This window comes from Python bivittatus, unplaced genomic scaffold, assembly GCF_059951505.1.
Source record: "Python bivittatus isolate LINGU-HERP-01145 unplaced genomic scaffold, Pbiv_v1 ctg000080_np1212, whole genome shotgun sequence".
NCBI classification, from domain to species: Eukaryota; Metazoa; Chordata; class Lepidosauria; order Squamata; family Pythonidae; genus Python; species Python bivittatus.
The window spans coordinates 64,679,089-64,698,975 of NW_028277035.1; the positions used below are offsets into that span (position 1 = coordinate 64,679,089).

A 19,887-nucleotide genomic window follows, 5' to 3' on the forward strand; every position below is an offset into this window, starting at 1 on the left:
GAACTCAGAGGAGCTTACTTCGGGGGAAGACAGAACCCAAATGATCTCCCCCCATTTACTCGGGAAAACAATACTCGATTGGGCTCCCTGAACATGCTGCTCGTACCCCTTGCTTCACGCGCCTCAGAGGCCGGGGAGGGAAGTGCGCAGGGCAAATTGCAAATTCTACCGTACTTCCGCTTCGCTTTCCCTCTGGCCGCCCTTGCGAAGCGGGCCCGCCCTGCACAGTGCCGCCCACCTGCTCGAGAACCGCCGGGTAAGCCCCCGCTTTTCCCTCCTTCCCGCCCTTCTTATTGGACGAGGAGGAGGGCGAGGGGCGGAGCAAAGGGTGGTGCTCCCGCAGACTAGGCCTCGCATGCACAAGAGTGAAAACCGAGCGCTGGGAAGGAGGTAACCGCTCAGTTGCGATTTGCCGGTGGCCGCTGTTTCTTCGGACTCCGTCGGGGTCAGGCGAGGGCCCGACATGCCGCCTCCGGGTCAGGTCCGGCTCCCAGACCGGGATGCGCTGAAGCTCCGCGTCCGCAGCCTGATCGGCTCCCACTGGGTCATGATCTTCAGCAAGAGCTACTGTCCTTTCTGCAGGAAGGTGAGGGCGGGGGGGGGGGAGGAAGCAGGGGTTGCCGTGGCAACGACCCTTTTTTCGCTGGCGGACCGTCTTGTCGGCTGAGAAGAGGCTGCCGTATCAGTTTCTGCTGGTGTCGGGGGTTCCTCGTATAGAGTCCCTCCCGCTTCCGTTGCGATTTCCCGTTTCTTCTTCCTTGTGAGCGCGTATTTCTCTCCCGGAGGCGTCGAGCAGCCTCTTCCGCTAGCCGGAGGGATGGGGTATGGCGCAGCTGGGCCCTCCTCGCTATGGCTTCCACGCTTTTGCGCCAGCGAAGGCTTGGCCGCGAAGATCAGCCGGGCCGGCGGACAGGAGTGAAGTAATTGGGCCTCCGGGCTAACCTCTTAGTAAAGGCCCCAAAATACTAATTTGGCAGCGTAAAGTTTGGTGTAGTGGTTAAAGGCATCAGGCTAGAAACCAGGAGATTGTGAGTTCTAGTCCTGCCTTAGGCACAAAGCCGGCTGGGTGACCTTGTGCCAGTCACTCCCCCTCAGCCCTAGGAAAGAGGTAATAGCAAACCACTTCTGAAAAACCTCGCCAAGAAGACTGCAGGGACTTGTCCAGGCAGTTGCCAGGAGTCATAAACTGACTTGAAGGCACCCCCCCCCCCCAAAAAAGTAAGGAGGCTAGATCCCCTTTGCCTTGCCAAGTCTTGTCTAGAGAGGTAATTCATCATCATCTTCAACTAGAAATCTAAGGTGGAATCACAGTGCCAGGATTTCTGAGCCCTTTATTAAGGAATGTTGTGCTGCACATTCTTTGAAAAAAAATCTCATTGAAAGGACATAGAGTAAATGTGTCAGGTTGTAGGTCTTTGTGGGTTGACGAGTGTGTGGTTTATGCATGAAATTCCAGTTGTATTTAAATAGCTTATTTTTCATGCTATATGTTAAGATGTTCAGAAAGGTTTAAAATATTAAGAGAGAAGGTGAAATAATTGTACTGTAGAAATTAAAATAATGGTAATTAAGTATGGATTAAAATATTATCTATTTTTCTTCTTAATTTTTTCCTTTGGTGTATCATTTCTGAACTTCCACATTCAAGCTGTTGGGATAGAGACTTTCCTGATGGAAATAAGATCGTTAAGGGTTGGGATTGTGGCAGTAGTTAAGTAAATGTTTTTAATTTAGGCAAATAAGTATATGATTAAACATATTACAGAGAAACAAATTAGTTAGATGGAATGGTAGATTCCTTCTCTGACACTACTCTGACCTACTGCTAGAAGTGGAGCTTTAATGTATTAACGAACATTCATGATTCCAGTAGTTTAGCAATCATTTGTTTGTTGCCACACAGGTTTTAATTGTGACTAATTTTGTACACTAATACTCTATACAAAAGAAAGTCTGGAAATCACAAGGAAACTTAAAACTTGTTTTTGAGTATCACTGCCTGTACAACAAATGATCTTGTACAACTCTTGCTAAAATGCTGCTGCACTCTGTGTTGAGTATCATTGTGGACCCAGGAAAAAATTAATATGATGAGTCATAGTAGAGATTCAACTATGTGGAGATTAAATATGATATATTTGACAGGAGTAAATGTGAATAAGAATTGGCTAGAATATGTTATCTCCTTGCATGATCTCTAAAGAAGCAGAAAATATGAGTTAAATAAAGAGAATGAAATTATAAAGGAAAGAACAGTAATTTATAGTTTCATATATCATAGAAATCTAAAATCAAATTCAACTTCTGGGGAAGAAATGGCAAACTGAAGATAGCTCCGCTAAAAGCGGAGCTGATGACCACGGCAGATTGAAGAGCCGGCAAGTGGACTGGCTCTTCATGTTTCCTCTCTGGACAAGGAGAGGACTTGAAATCACCTGCAAGTGCTCCAGACAGTTGCTCCTTGCAAGGAGACTGCAAGACAGTGGTCTCTGGTGGGTTTAGAGCTTTGGGAGATGAGGGAATGGCCATTTTCATTCAAACTGTGGTCAGCACCTTTTCAAAGGACACCGGGTTTGCAAACTTCCTTTTCTAATCACTTTTGGAATTTGCTTGTAAACTGCTTTTAAGCTATTAGGAAGGAACCTTTGGATCGACAAGTTTTTTATGGCGCCAGGTGAGTTTCCTTCAATACTTAGCAAAAATTTTAAATGCAAGTTTAAGGACTAAAATTTTTTTTTTTTCTTATAATAAACAGCAAAAGGGTGATTAGAATGTTGATTTTGGAAGGTTACAACTGACTCAGGGTCCAGATGGATTAGAAACAAGACTTTGAAATTAATTATAAGAATCCTTCCTGTGGGAAAAGGCTATTGTTTTGAATTCTTTAAAAAAAACGATAGGATGGAAAGTTGGATGCTAGAGGGAACCAGAAGGAACTAAAGATTACGATTAAAGGAGAAGAACACTTAAATTTGACTTACTAATACAGAATGGAGCAAAATACTTTAACATTGGGCATATTGAAGGATATTTTTGAACAATGGACCCAGAAGTTAATTTTGAAAGTGTCTGCCATTACAGATAGACAATGTTTAAAAGATGTTATGGAAGAGGAACAAGTTTTACCAGCCCAGACTGAGACTGATCTGAAAGTGGACTTAAAAATGACAGGCTACAAGAATGATATGGAAAGAGATGCTACACTAAATATACAAATGAAACCGGCTGATGTCTCAATAATTAATAATTAAAAGGGATATACAAATAATAAACCCAAAGAGTGACCTGGATAACTTTCCTATATTAGATTTACAAAACAGACTTGTTAAAGTTTTGAATAATTTTGTGAGAAGGGACAAAGAAAAAAAAGAAAAAAAAATCAAGTTCTAGGATATTATTTGAAGGGATTAAAGATTAAGATTGTTAAAGTTGGTTTATTTGATCAAGGTTAAAATAGATATGTTGCTATGGTAACTCTTAATGGACTTTAGCTGACCAGGGCTGAACAATGAGGTTTTAACGATTTGTTTACAGATAAGATATGAATATGGGAAGAAGAGATCATTTGTTGTATTTTAAGGTGATAAGTTACTAAAATTGTTTATACTTGTAATGAAGGGGAAGTCATTTCTTTATGTATTTTTTTAATGATATTCTTGTCTTCCTTTTCTTTCTTTTCTATTTTTCTTTTTCTTCTTTTCTGCACTTTCTATTTAATCTTTTATTTTGTTTTTTAATTTGTATTAGTTTTATCTTTTTGATTGTAATATTTAATAAAATTACTATAAAAATATAAAATCAAATTGAAAGGCAACATAGGGAAGAAACTAAACTGAATAACAAAATCTTAGGTTTAAGAAAGTCTAGGTGTAAATCAGAAGGGCACAAGCTTTTTCAGGCCAAGGGTTTCTGAATGGGTGTATTTCAACTACAGGTGGAACCAGATCAAAATCTAAGTATAATTAAATTCAAATTAACACAACTAAACATTGTTAATCTCACAGCTGTGAAATAACTTTGGGAGGAGCTTTAGAGGCTACACGCAAGGGTTTCAGGATATGCAGGTGTTCCCTGAGTCAAAATAGAGAAATGCAGTCTTTTTGCTAATATTGACAGTAAGAGCTGTGAACTGGGGACAAGTCTTTCCTAGATAGGATTTCAGTGAATCTTGTTTTCAAGCACTTAAAAAGATACTTCATGAGCTCTTCCCTGTTCATTTACTAATGGCATTTTTTGAAAAACCTTTAAAGTGGAGTTTCTTTCTGATGGCTTGATTGGATTAAGAATCAATTCAGAATGTTTATTTGGCCTAGTACTAAACAAAATGTTGGGTACTGTTATTACCTTCCAATTGTTCCTGAATATCTGAAACAAAATCAGTTACGTGTACTTCTGAATAGATAGGCATATCTGTTGAGTTCAGAAATACATATTCCCAAGTCTACTTAAGAAACCTTAGTTGTGTTTATACTTGTGTTAAAATAAAGTTTGTAATATTACTTAGAAACTATTTACTAGAATACTTGAACAGTTTTAAAAACTAAATTGGATGATCTTGTGTTCCCTTGAGTATTTGCTATCTCTTCATATCTTCCATAATCCAGAAGAAGGGCTGTTTATAATGAATCTTCAAAATTAGGTATGGCCTTGAATGATTACAAGGCAATTCTATATATGTAGCACTGGATAGTAATAGAAGGCAAGAAAAACAGCAGTTCTTAAATTGTATTGAATTGCTGCTTCTTGGCTTGGCTACATGTGTGTGTGTGTGTGTGTCCATCTTGACTGCTTCCACCAAAGTAGAAGGCTAAATGTCTAAACAGAACAGCACATGTGTCAGTATTACAAATACTATCTGCTGCCTAGCTGTACTTCCTTTCTCCTTTCACTGCATCTACTCCAGCTATCCTAGTGTTCATTGTGGTATAGTAGTGCTCTTACAGTTCTGTTCCATCAAATGTACTGAATCACATTGTTCTGACTTTTGCCTCTCTAGCTATTCTGCCAATATTCCAAATGAGTTATGTCTTTGGTTCTTTTTAGCTCAGTTTCTCAGTTCCTGAACTTTGATATGAGCTTTATGCCAATAGTATACAGTTCTTATTCTGGAAGCTACAGGTTTAATGTGTGATGGAAGGCTTGAGCAGGGAGGATTCTGAAATGGAGCTTCAAGGTTACAGGGAGGGGAAGTGACATTCCAAGCATCTCCTTAGCCCCCAGCTGGACTGTGTGAAAGTAAGGGGGAAGAGACTGGCCGTTCCCTAAGGACTTAGTGGTTATAGTTGCTTTCATTGGGGAATTAGAGTTAGTCTGGAGAGATTCTGTCCTTTAGGTGCTAGCAAATAAAGAAGCTGGACTGCTTTCCGGACTGTCTCGTGTGATTCTTGGGCTGAATCTGACAAATGCTTTCCAAAACTTTTGCCCCTAAGTAAATATCAGAAATTGGCTTTGTCTCTCATGCTATTCCTTAATTTTTCTAGGACCAAATAAGCAAGAAGTTTCAGTGCTACTTGAATTAACTATTTATATACAGTGGTACCTCTACTTACAAACTTAATCCATTCCGTGACTCTGATCACAAGTCGAGTTGGTCGCAAGTCGAAGTAAATTTTCCCATAAGTTTCAATGTAATTACCGTTAATCCGTTCCGGCATCCGCGGACCACGCAGCAGGGGCGGAAAAACAGCCGCTGACCACGCGGCAGGGCGGAAAAATGGCCGCAGACCACGTGTCAGGGGCGGAAAAATGGCCGCGGACCATGTGGAACGGGCAGAAAAATGGCTGCGGACCACGTGGAACGGGCGGAAAATGGCTGCGGACCACGTGGAACGGGCGGAAAATGGCTGCGGACCACGTGGAACGGGCGGAAAAATGGCCGCGGACCACGTGGAACAGGCAGAAAATGGCCGCGGACCACGTGGCACGGGCGGAAAAATGGCCGCGGACCACGTGGAACGGGCAGAAAATGGCCGCGGATCCGGTTCGTAAGTCGAGGCGAGTTCGTAAGTAGAGGTAAATTTTTGGGGCCGCAGCTGGTCGTATCTCGAAATTTTCGTAAGTAGGGGCGTTGGTAAGTAGAGGTACCACTGTATTAGAGAGAAATATTAGATTACCTAATTGTGTGTATTAGATCCAAAGTAGTCGTTCTCTTTCTATGAAGAAATAAATGCTCAAATACTGTAAACAACAGTATATCTGTGTAGCTCCATATTAAGAACATAAGTGGATCAGACCCCTGACCCATCTAGTTCAGCAGTCTGTTCTCACCCAACCAACTGCACAAGGAAGCCCAGTAGTCTCCAAGCAGATGGCCTTCAGAGGCAATTACACTGCCATCAAGGCTAATAGGCATTGATTCTTATGACTTCCATGAATTGGTCCAACTCTTTTTGGAAGTTAGCCAAGTTGGTAAACAGCACCGCATCTCATGGTAGTGAATTCCAAGTTTAATTACATGTTGTGTAAAAAACAAAAAACTTCCTTTTTTCTGTCCTGATTCTTCCAGGATTCAGTTTCATTGGGTGACCTCTGGTTCTAGTGTTTTGGGAAGGGGAAAATAGTTTCTCCTTGTCCACGTTATCCATAGTATGCATAATTTTGAGAGCAAAAGGGCTGCCTTCCAGGAGGATTTCTGTGTGGAGCTGAAACCGGCCAATAGGCATCCCTTTCACTCTCAAAGAGCTGCCTACCAGGAGAATTTCAGTTCTGCATGGAGCTGAAATTCTTCATTAGGCAGTTCATTCATTCCACCCACCTAACGGCCCAGGAGATCGCCTAACGACTGCAACTGGGAGTGCCCAGATTGTGGTCATTGAGTGAAGCAGTCACGAGGGCATCTCATTTAATGACTACTTTGCTCAGTGATCAAGATTCTGGTCCCAATTGTGATCATTAGGCGAGGAGTACCTGTATGTGTTTCTTATTTTCCTATTTCTAAATTGATTTTACTCCAGAATATGAAGAACTTTGTCTTAGCATATAATATTGTACTGCTTACTTTAATTACTGAATTGAACCCAAAGTGTTCCTTTTGCAGCCTAAAAGAATTGGGATCCAAAGGAAAAAAAGAGTGACTTTTCAATAGTTCTCCTTGCATCCCCCTTTTTTACCATCTACATTATTCTGGAAGGACCCACAATCCTCCAGAGAATGCTGCAGAGGGAATGGCAATTTTATATTTGATGTGTAATATTTATAAAACTTCCTTTTTAATAGGTGGAATAGGTGAAAACATAAATATAATATCCTTTGCTTGCCATGTTAAAAGATAAATGTTTGGTTAATTATGAGATACCCGTTGTTTATTTGAAACACGTCCCATTAGAAAGGACAAGAAGACAATCCAAATACTTAAGAATTGTGGAAATACATTTTGAATGTGACAACCATTTTTTAGGTAGAATATTGCATATCTGACTAAACAGATAGGTTATTTTATTTAAAAGTATATACATATCAAGTCAACTTAATGTTGCAAAATCCTAATTTAGCTTATGAAACTTTAGGCATGAGAGCCAACCAGTTAGGTCACTGTGGATTTTAAGGTAGATGAACTGGGTTAGAGAAGTTCATCTCTTCCAAGAATTCCAACTGCAGGATGCTAATTTAGCTGCAGTTATAATGCAGTTTTTGAATTAGCATCCTAGCTACTTCAAAGAAAATACTGCTTGGGTCACCATTATATATAGAGGTGTGTGTGTGTTTAAGTGAAAGAATTTAGGAATCAAGTGTGTTGTAGATCTTTATTCACATTTGCTGCTGTTGCTGCTGAATATCAGCTTGTCAGCTAAGTTGTACTGTAGCTTGTCAGCTAAGTTGTACTGCAGTTTGGGGATAGGCATCACCTTGCCATTTTGAAGAAAGAATTTTGAAGAAAAGAGAAGCAACTACAATATATAACTATTTGGCTTTTAGGGCTGTGCACATTTCAAAAATTATTCAGAAGTGCTTTGGAAGTGTGTGTGAATATGAGCTTAGTCCAGTGCTCAAAGCAGCTGCATTTTTTTTTTTCAGGTTCTTGTGGAAAATAAATAAAATAGCTTCTTTAAAGAAGTGAATTCATACACATTCTGAAGTTCCTCTTTTGAATCATTTTGATGCATGCACCACCCTACTAGCCATTTGCAGTGCAACAGCATGTGCTGTTATCTCATAGCTTTGATGGGATTATGTCACTAAATTTAGTGCTAGTTATTTGGCACCTCATACTTCTTGTGTTATATGATGGTTTCATTAGGTGAGTTGGCTGAAGAATGTATACTTGGATGGATACAATTTTTAAAAACCCAAATTATTTTAAATTACACGACATTAAAAATGATTGGGTTCTAGTCCCCCCTCAAAAAAAACCCTACAGTTAAAACTCCTGGTATTATTAGCAGAAGGAGTTGCTATTACCCACTAGACCTTTAGAGATTCTCCAAGGTGTACCTGTACAAAACAGAAAAGGCCACATTTGCAATTAAATGGAAAGAGATGCTTCCATAAGGATGTAAGTTGAAGAAATACGTTAAGTATGTTAAGTGAACACATTTTATACAGTTGATGGCACTCTGAAAAGAAAATGGAGGTGGTAAACAGGGTTCACTATATAAATGTCAAGCATCAGTTAATTTATTATTTCATATATTCAGAGTACATAATAACACATTTAGTCCTATTTCAAAGAGTTTTTTATAAAGAGTAGGGTGCTCATTTGCTATATGTTGAATTATTGAATGGTTGTGCTTGTATTCAGTGTAAGTTATTTACACTGTAGTTTAAGTTGCAGCTTTAATTTTCTGCATCTAATGTCTTTATTTCATAATCACTAAAATAAGCACCTCTCAAACTTTTCAGTATTTTCAAACATCAAATTGCTGCCTACAGGTAGTTCTCAGGTTATGATGGCAATTGGGACCTGGATTTCTGTTGCTAAGCAATGCAGTTGTAAAGCATGACAGCATGTGACCGCATTGCTTAGTGATGGCAGTCCTGGTTGCCATTGTAACTCCAGGACTGCATGAGACATTAAGTGAAGACCTCATGTGACCATGACATGAGAAGAGGCGGGAGTCCCAGGCAAGCAGGCTGGTATATGAGAGCTACAGGTGGACAGGCGCTATGGAGCACAGGCGGTTGAGTGGACGCCGCAGGTGGGTAGGCAGGTGAAAAAGCAGCGGGAGCAACTTGCAACTTCCTACCAGCTTCCCCACTGACTTTGCTTGTGGGAAGCCAGCAAGGAAGGTGATTATGTGACCCCGGGACACTGCAACCGTCATAATTGCAAGCCAGTTGCCAAGTGCCTGAATCGCAATCATGTGACTATGGGAACATTTCAACGGCTGCAACTTCACAAACTGGTCATAAGTCCCCCTTGTTTAGCACCATCATAACTTTGAACAGTCGTTGAACGAGTGGTCGTAACCCAAGGACTACCTGTATTGCTTATTTCTAAAAGAGAGAGAGAGACATGAATGAATGAAATATCTCCCATTGACATCATATGTTTTCTGTTTTAATACATTTTCCCATTAAGGTATTTTTGCAAACAGAAACAATGAAAGCTTTTAATTTTTTTAACTTGAAACGATTATTTCTTTAGATTAGAAACATTTGCAGAACTTTACTTGACCTTTGGATTGATTAGGCAAAAGATGGCATGCAAGGACATTCTTGTGAACCAGTCACTTATTTTCTGTTATTTATGACACATCCAAGATAGGAAAGCATTGGTTTCTTTGAGAGATTGATTGTTTCAAATAACTATACAAGTGGCATTCACTTAAAGCATACAGAACTTCAGTTTCCCCTCCATTCTGACTTCAGAGGAGAATGGAATGTAGTGAATTGTTTTATGGCCAAATTGTTCTACCATTCTGAGATTAACTATCTCTTTCCCTGGAATAGTTCTGTTTCTGCTAATATTACAGTGTGTATGTCTTTATTAAGCTATTGCTATGTGTTAAGTTATTACTAAATTCCCCTTAGAAATAACCAAGGGCTTTAATTAGAAGTTAGCTGGCAACTTCTCACAGCTAGAACATCCACAATATTCTTGTCTCTTGAGATCCTCTTCTCCATCTAGAAATCTGTACCTGGTAAACAGATCCTAAATGCCATTCTCCTCCCTGCATAGTAGTTTCTATTCTTAGTCCTCTTCTGTGAACTTAAACCACCCAGGAATCTGTGTCTCTTCAGCTAAGACTGTCAAAGCAAATCATTGCTTGGTAGTCATTTTCTCCTCCTGCTTCTCTCTAATTCCAAATATTTCCTGCCAGCTCCTTAGCCCATTTCAACTTCCCTCTCCACATGAGAGTCTTTGTATGTATGAAAACCTCATCTGGTTCTTCCCATAGCTTTTTCTTGGAATCAGATTATTAGTCAGAATTACAGTCTTTATTAACTGGGAGATTGTGTAACAGGATGGCAGACAAGCTCTATTTTCTCCATTCTGTCACAGTGAGTTAAAAAGAAATGGAACTTTTTAATGATAAATCAATGAAAACAGAAGTAGGAGTCTTTGGTAAGAAGAAAATGGTTGCAGTAAATAAATACTTCATAATTTTGTTTTGCTCACTTTTGGCCCTACTCCTGCCCATTCCAATGCAGTGCTGAAGACTGAATATTATGTTTGAATGTAGCCTTAGATTAAACTATTTTGGGGGGGGGACAATTAATATTCTGTGGGTACAAAAAAGACATTGTTTGTGTTAGAAGGTGCTAGTATCAGTAAAAAGAGTAGGTTTGGAGTCTCCTTAGAAGAACAGAATGTAGAGGCACTGGGTCAGCTCATAGTAAGGTCACCCTGTGTGGTTATCAGATCCGCCATTCCTGCAATAAAGGTCTTGTTATAATTTACCCTGCTTTTGTAAGTCTTATGTATCATTTCTAGAAGGTATAACCTGTAACCTTGTGAGCCTCAGGGCCCTTATGCATTCCTCTGGCGAGGAGCCCAATTGCCATTTTAGTTGTGCCTGACAATAAAATATACTTTGTTGCATCTGTCTCCAAATGCTTTGGTTCCTTATTTAAATGGGCATTTTCCCCACAACATTTTCTAATTATGCATATTTAGAAAACATGTTAATGATTTTTTGTAAAAATAAATAAACAAATAAATAAAAATTGAGACCAAAACTGGCAGCCTTACATACAGTGTATTTTAAGCTGTACAGCCTGTACAGCTGTACAGCCATCACTAAACAACCACTTGTTTATTTTAAATACTCGTTTAATTTAAAGAACATTGTTCCAAGAGTAGCAGAAATTCTATTTTTGTGCCTTGTCCTGTTTCCTTATCAAAATTTATATTTTGCAGGTAAAAGATCTCTTTCATTCTCTGGGAGTAGAGTACAGTGCTCTGGAACTTGACAAGATTGGTAAGGATAATGTCAGTCTCTACAGAGAATAAAACTTCCTCCAACTAGAATATGTAATAAAATGCTACAACTTATCAAGACTTTGAACAAATAGCTCTTAAAATTCATACTAAGCTGTCTGTGAATCTCTTCCATCTCTTGGATTACACCATCCCTTTCCAGATTTTGTGTGTGTGTGTGTGTGTGTGTGTGTGTGTTGCTTGATAACTTGTTAAAAAAATAATCTAAACTAGAGTCTCCCAAAATGGGATCTGTGGACAGTTTCTTTGTGTCCACCAGGTTCCCTGCTCTGACTTTTAAGCACTGGAACTGGAACACTGTAAATCAATGTGCCAAGTCTTCAGCATCATCTTAACTTCCAAGAATGCCTCTAGGCCCCTAACATTTACTGGAAAAAAATGGAGGTGTGTTGCAGTTCATTGTTTTCTTTGAGAATATGGGAACACTTCTGACCAAAGATAGACTAGCAAGGATGATAGGGAGCATTCTATGCAGGCAAACAAGAGGGGTTATCAGTGAATATTCTGGTAAACCAGTCATGATTTGTGACTATTGTGAATGGACAGGTTTCTTCTCCAAAAGTGCTAACATTTTGTGGAAGCATCCATGTTATGCTCTCAAAATTTGAAGAGTACCCACCTATGTAAAAAGTTGGAGAACCATAGCATATAATTAACCTTCAAGGAAAAATATTCAATTATTGGCAAGGATATAAAATTGTAGTAAGGGAACTAGATTCCATATTAAGTCTGGTACTATAAGATGCATAGGGACATGTCTTGCATGCAATAACTTGTGCTTTAAATCATATCCATTCTTAATCTGTTCAGCTATATTGATCTGGCTTATTCTGATAAAACTATTATTTTTACAGCACACATTTTGCATGTTTACTCTAAATTTTTCTACATTGAGTAGGTTACTGCAAGTGATTAGATTAGGTTTGATTTATTAAGAGCTGTCAAAATAAAAAGTAACTAAGATAACTGGCAAATTTGCTTTATTATTTTATCAGATATGCAGACTAAACTGAGTTTTTGCCTTATTTCTTTCATATGTTACAGAGTAAAAACAATATAGCAAAAGATCTTTGTCAGATTTTTCTCCCAAAAAGAAAAAAGAATAAAAGATTATCTGAAATATTTGTTTTCAAACATGCTGTACCGCAGTTTGGCTTACATTCCTCCCATATATGCATTTTCAGTATAAAATAAAATAATACAATTGTCATAAGGACTTGACTGAATAATACCCAACACTTTGAGGAATGACTTTCTTCATAGCCTAAAATTTCTGTCCTATATTTCAGTATTTTTGTTGGTATTTCTCTTTAACTGTTCATCTTTTGTTTGGTGGTATATGTTTAAGACTGGACTGGTTACTCTATACATTAATTGAGAAACCAGACAGATGGGACAAGCAAGTTATTGTCTTCTGTATAAATGCTGAATGTGGTGACTAAGTATGAAGCTTAACAGAAACCTTTTGAACTGCATCTGTATATTCCTAGATTTTGAATTCTGCAAAATAGATTTTTATCTGTTAGATTATTTTGTGTTTTAATAAGCTAACAGCCAAAAAATGATTGACTCTAGTCGTATTGACCCAAACCAGTACATTACAGAAGAACTTACTCCTAAACACATAACTTTGCTTTATAAATACAGTGATGGAATATTAAATAGAAATTATTAATTCCTAATAAAATTGTAGTACAAGAAAATACTTCTTTAAGAAAGTGATTCTAAGATTCTTGTATATAGGGCTAGCTGAATGTAATGCTGGACTCAGAAGAGAAGTTGTAGGAAATTCTGAATCATTCTTTCCCACCCACCTTCTCTCTTTAGTTTGAAGCTTTGATAAAGATCTTGGGAGATTTTGCTTCACTTTTATTTTATATTAATTGTGTTTTGCCTTATCTGAACCTTAAAAAACTGATTAATTATATCTGTTCTTCATTTTATCAAGCCAGTTTTAAACTAGAACTAAAGAGTCCTTAACTTTTGGGCCAGTAGGCATATCTGCATTTTTTGAAAGCAAGCTACAGTGGGGCAAAAAAGTATTTAGTCAGCCACCAATTGTGCAAGTTCTCCCACTTAAAAAGACAAGAGAGGCCTGTAATTTTCATCATAGGTATACCTCAACTATGAGAGACAAAATGGGGGAAAAAATCCAGAAAATCACATTGTCTGATTTTTAAAGAATTTATTTGCAAATCATGGTGGAAAATAAGTATTTGGTCAATATCAAAAGTTCATCTCAATACTTTGTTATATATCCTTTGTTGGCAATGACAGAGGTCAAACATTTTCTGTAAGTCTTCACAAGGTTTTCACACACTGTTGCTGGTATTTTGGCCCATTCCTCCATGCAGATCTCCTCTAGAGCAGTGATGTTTTGGGGCTGTCGCTGGGCAACACGGACTTTCAACTCCCTCCAAAGGTTTTCCATGGGGTTGAGATGTGGAGACTGGCTAGGCCACTCCAGGACCTTGAAATGCTTCTTACAAAGCCACTCCTTCGTTGCCCGGGCAGTATGTTTGAGATCATTGTCATGCTGAAAGACCCAGCCACATTTCATCTTCACTGCCCTTGCTGATGGAAGGAGGTGTTCACTCAAAATCTCACGATACATGGCCCCATTCATTCTTTCCTTTACATGGATCAGTCGTCCTGGTCCCTTTGCAGAAAAACAGCCCCAAAGCATGATGTTTCCACCCCCATGCTTCACAGTAGGTATGGTGTTCTTTGGATGCAACTCAGCATTCTCTCTCCTCCAAACACGACAAGTTGAGTTTAGACCAAAACATTCTACTTTGGTTTCATCTGACCATATGACATTCTCCCAATCCTCTTCTGGATCATCCAAATGCTCTCTAGCAAACTTCAGACAGGCCCAGACATGTACTGGCTTAAGCAGGGGGACACATCTGGCACTGCAGGATTTGAGTCCCTAGTGGCATAGTGTGTTACTGATGGTAGCCTTTGTTACTTTGGTCCCAGCTCTCTGCAGGTCATTCACTAGGTCCCCCCATGTGGTTCTGGGATTTTTGCTCACCGTTCTTGTGATCATTTTGACCCCACAGGGTGAGATCTTGCGTGGAGCCCCAGATCGAGGGAGATTATCAGTGGTCTTGTATGTTTTCCATTTTCTAATTATTGCTCCCACAGTTGATTTCTTCACACCAAGCTGCTTGCCTATTGCAGATTCAGTCTTCCCAGCCTGGTGCAGGTCTACAATTTTGTTTCTGGTGTCCTTCGACAGCTCTTTGGTCTTGGCCATAGTGGAGTTTGGAGTGTGACTGTTTGAGGTTGTGGACAGGTGTCTTTTATACTGATAACAAGGTCAAACAGGTGCCATTACTACAGGTAATGAGTGGAGGACAGAGGAGCCTCTTAAAGAAGTAGTTACAGGTCTGTGAGAGCCAGACATCTTGCTTGTTTGTAGGTGACCAAATACTTATTTTCCACCATGATTTGCAAATAAATTCTTTAAAAATCAGACATGTGATTTTCTGGATTTTTTTTCCTCATTTTGTCTCTCATAGTTGAGGTATACCTATGATGAAAATTACAGGCCTCTCTCATCTTTTTAAGTGGGAGAACCTGCACAATTGGTGGCTGACTAAATACTTTTTTGCCCCACTGTATATTATATAATACCAAAAGTTAGTTATATTTTAAAGGCATGCTTCATATAAAGCACTTATAACTTGCTATTTTTATTTTCTATAAATCTTTATGAGCTCAGAGGCATTCTTAAAAGTAAAAATGAACCTCCTGCTTTGATTCCAGTTTCCCTCCCACCCCACCTTAATTACAAAGATCCAAAACTATACTTTGAAAGTCTGGAGAGCTTGGCAGTTATCAAGGGTGGAGCTGGTATACTAATACTCATGAACATTGTTTTGGGGAACCAGTGATAATGAAGCTATCTTGTTTCTACTAACCATAGTTAAGAATAACTAACTATACAATATATGAAACAAAATTAGCCCAAAGTGGCATTGTCTGTCCTCTTTATGACTAAACTGGATGAGAGAAGGAACATTAATGTCTAAATTCTACATCTTTTCTGCATTTAAATGCTACAAGTCTGAAGGACATGTTTTGTTGATAGACTCTTAAAATATACTTGTATTTCAGCTTTAGGTTGACCAGTTTTTATGTTATGTACTTGTTTATGGAGTATTAACAATTCTACAGTCATTGAATAAATATTTTTACTAATTCTGTCAAACCTAGTTTTGTAATAGAAATGGATATTTTAATTTAAGACAGCTTACTACTAGCGTGGATCTTAACAGGGTGTATAGTGCTTTTTATGCTGCATAGTAAATCAATGAACTTTACCACTGTAAACAATATTTTTCCTTTGTTGTTTCTAGATGATGGACCTAGTATTCAGGAAGTACTACTAGAACTAACGAGCCAAAGGACTGTACCCAATGTGTTTATAAATGGAAACCATGTTGGTGGATGTGATCAAACTTTTCAAGTAATCTTGAACTCCTTTCTCTTATGCATGAAAATGAACTGTGACTCAGGTTTTTAAGCAGCTTCCCCAGCAGTATTACTTTTGCAAATTCTGATTATACTGAAATGAATTATTGTAAAGAATAGTATGCACACATATAAGATGTACATGTATGCACACATATAAGATGTGTGCATGCAACAAATTTTTGTTGTTGATTGAGAATGTAGTATCTGCCTTTCCTAACATTACCCTTTTGTGTTGTTGTTCTGTAAAGCTATAGTTTAGAATATTTACTTAAAATAAATTTTCCAGCTGTAGTATTTGTCACCTCTTAAAGCTCAAGAAAGCACTGATATACAGAATAGTTGCTGATCTGGCTAGCTGCATCCTGTTACCAAAGCAGACCTTGATGATCAGCCTGAAGACTTATCTAGGGTCTTTCTGCTCATAGAAACAAGTAGAGTTTCTATGAGTGGAAAGGGAATGAAGGCATTTTTAAAGTTTCTTTTTCCACTACTGACCCTTCCCCCTCCACTTTTCCAGAGGGTCACCCAACTTCTGAATGGGAAGTTATAAAACTTACCTCCGTTTCATTTCCAGAAACTTTCATTGGATCAAACAGTCATCCACGAAAGGAAGAAAAGCATTAGATTTAATTTAAGATTATGAATTTGAAGTTTAGCAAAACTAATAAGGGATTCCACTTTTTTAATGAGTTATGTTGTTATTGCAGGCTTACCACAATGGCACATTGCAGAAACTTTTAAGGGATGGAAAGGGTGAAGAGATGGAATCTTACGATTATGACCTAATTGTTATTGGTGGTGGTTCCGGTGGACTTGCTTGTTCCAAGGTGTGTACTCAGTGTTACTCCTGCTTTTTAGTATTTTAAAATGACTCTTCAGATTTATCCTATTGATTATATAATATAACATTATCAGTATTTCATGTTGATGTTGAACCAACATGCAAACTAGTTTGTTTATATCATAGTGTTAAAGAGCTGAAGAAGCTCTGGAGGAGAGCCAGGTTGCAATCCTACATGGAGTCCTACATGTAAATTCCACTGAATATTGTAGAATATGTATTTCAGTCACTATGCATCAGCTCTTGCTACAAGTGCATTACATTTTTTATTTTTCAGCAACCAATCCTACGTATTTAGGTATTAGCCTTTCTTGGCCTAGTCTTCTCCATATTGAACTATAATTTTCCTCAGTCCCATCCATTTTGGAAATTTTAGCAATTTAGAGAGTTATAGGCCTGTATATTGCAAAGCCCCCACCTCCATCCTGAGCCCATAGTCATGTGGTGTTGCCTCATTGTGATAGTGGTAGGCGTTCCTGGGAGGGATGAGTGAAAAACACCAGAAATGTATCTGAAGAGTGACCATTACCTCTGTGAAAATAATTCCAGCTGCCCAGGTAAAGCAAGCAGGCACCTGTATTGGGCAGCAGTTATATAGAAAGATCCTGGAGGTGGAAGATCACTTTAGTGATCACAGCAAAGGCATCATTTCATACTGCTCAGAAGAAGGCAATGAGAATTCACTCCTATATTTTACCAAGAAGACCGCATGGATAGAAAATATGAAATAATTGACAGTATAGTGTCAAATGGTGGGCCCCTAAGGTTGGATGGCACTCAACATGTTACTGAGGAACTAATGGTATTTATGATGTGACTAGATTAAAGTTTTCAGGTTGTCTAGTTGCTGATGTTGCCATGCAGATAAAGTCCAAAGCTGTGAAGACAGATTTATAGTGGGAACATAGTATGTAAGAAGTATGAAAATGCAAAGGTCTGCAAGCTGTAGTAATAAAAATCAGGGAGCACAGTGAAAAAAATGGGACTAAGGTTAAATATAAGAAGAACAAATTCACGTCAACAGGTACTGCAACCAGCTTTAGAAGTGACAATGAAGATACTGAAGTGCTGGATAGCTTCTGCCTTTTAGGGTCAACCATCAGCAATAAAGTAACCAGTAGTCATGCCACAGATTAGCACTTGGCAGAGTAGTAATGAAGGCCTTGGAAAAGATACTCAGATGCTGGGATGTGTCTATAACCTGCAAAGATCAGAATTGTGCAGGCAATGATTTTCCTTATGACACTATGTGGGAGTGAAAGTCCTGACTTCGCTCCCATCTGGGTGTGTTTCCTTTCGACTTCAGTGTGGTGGTGTACAGAGGCCAAATGCCAGAACAGTTATCCTTGTTCCAATATTTCTGGTCCTGACTGTATATTCCTGGGAAAGGTGAAACAAAAGAGAAAAACAGAATGAGCAGCAGCAATGTGGATGGACTAGTTACAGCAGTGATGGGTGCACTGTTGGAAGGCTTGAAGGACTAGGTCTGGGACAGATCTCCCTGGAGAAAATCTATCTATGTGGTCGCTAAAGAGTTGACATTGACTTGATGGCATATAATTAAGATTGCAAACATGGGCTTATGCTTTCTAATGTATGGAGCACACATTGTTCATGGATAAATTAATTTATTCCATCTAACGCAAGCATTTTTTCTTTTAAAAATTGGCCCTTTACACTTTTCTGTATTTTTGGAGGCCATGGGGGAAAATAAAGAATTATACCTGTCAGAATGAAAATGAATGGAGGAGGTGCAAAAAGCAACAGATAGTTGCTTAGGAAACCTTTGAAAATTAGCCTCACCAGCCATTTGGGAGTCATAGGCCTTTTTCCAATTCCTAATTATTTTAACCCTTTCTGTAATGCTAAATTAAACTTGTCTTTTCTTCCCTGCCCTTGCCTTATCTCCATTTTTCTTTTTTGCTGGAAAGAGGGTCAAGAATGTCTATACATTTACTTGTGTATTGTGTGTGAGAGATTGTTTCATATATGCAGATGAGGATGGATTAATTTCATAAATGGATTCTTTATAGGCAACTAATTTTAACCAAAAGTCATTAATTCAATTCAGTATATATAGTGATGTTTGTCCTGATCTCCTTTTTTGCAGTGTAGCTTCTGGCAGATGTACACTTACAGAAATATGCAAAATCTTCCATGTTTGGAACAGAACATTCTGGGGAACTCCAGAGCATTCTGGAATGGTCTTGTGTTTTTTTGGGGGGGGGAAATTAATCCTCTGAAGGTGGTTTGGGTATCTAGAACATTGCAGACAGCTTTCAGACTTGAAGATTAACTTCGGGAAGACTCCTGGGCCATCCCTGGAATGGCTGGAGCACTCTGTCCCCAGAACAGTAGGTTTTGCACATACCTATCCTTAACATATACATACATGCATATACAAGTGGGTCACTTGCATATGTTTATTGGGGAAGGGGAAATCTCCAGAATTGGTTTTGGCTAGATTTAACAATATAAGGTTAATAATGTGGGGAAGCTGAGTACTGCACAGGACTTCTGTCTGTATTTATATATTCTATTTCTGTTTTTTGGAACCATCTTTAATTCAATTTATCATCCTTTTGAATAAATCTGATAAATGCTAAATTGACTTGGGAAAACATACATTTGACACTGTATTTTAATTAGTGACTGTTGTTATATATTGTAACTCTTAAATTCCATATTTCAAAATCATAATCTATTCTGCTTATCCATTGCCTGTTCTTTACAGGAAGCTGCCACCTTAGGGAAGAAGGTTATGGTCTTAGACTATGTTGTACCAACACCATTGGGTACTACATGGGGTACGTTTCATGCTTGCATCAACTTCTTTAATGCTGCTTATTGCTCAACTTGCTGACATTCCTGATTCGGTTTATTCTAGATGGTTCAATAAATTACTATGTGTAATCAGTTCGTAAACATATGCTTTGAAAAAAAATTGGTCAGCATATTATGGAATATAATTTCAATTCTTTTTTGAGTCCATTTCTATAATTATATATATTCATATAAAAAGCAGTTACTCATATGGCTAATATTTTGTATTTTAAAACATTTTCTGCAAAAATGGGGAAAAATTCTGGGTGTATTAAATCTGCTTGGATGAGTACTTTGGATGTAGATATACTTTTGATATACTTTGACTTTCTTCTGCAATGTGGTTTCCTGATTATGC

At 38.4% G+C, this 19,887-nt stretch overlaps 1 protein-coding gene across 2 annotated transcripts in view; it reads left to right on the top strand.

Annotated features, from left to right (window-relative positions):
- The first annotated feature begins 327 nt into the window (after positions 1-327).
- TXNRD3 (thioredoxin reductase 3) overlaps positions 328-19,887 on the top strand; it is a 35,108-nt gene continuing 15,548 nt past the window's right edge. The window contains exons 1-5 of one of the 2 annotated variants that reach the window (XM_088134270.1): positions 328-586; positions 11,300-11,360; positions 15,748-15,857; positions 16,573-16,692; positions 19,441-19,513. In XM_088134270.1, the coding sequence (XP_087990396.1) occupies positions 464-586; positions 11,300-11,360; positions 15,748-15,857; positions 16,573-16,692; positions 19,441-19,513 (487 nt within the window). In that variant the 5' untranslated portion in view covers positions 328-463. Of the gene's footprint in view, positions 587-743; positions 921-11,299; positions 11,361-15,747; positions 15,858-16,572; positions 16,693-19,440; positions 19,514-19,887 lie in introns of those variants that run through there. The other variant, XM_007425186.4, reaches the window with a different exon arrangement.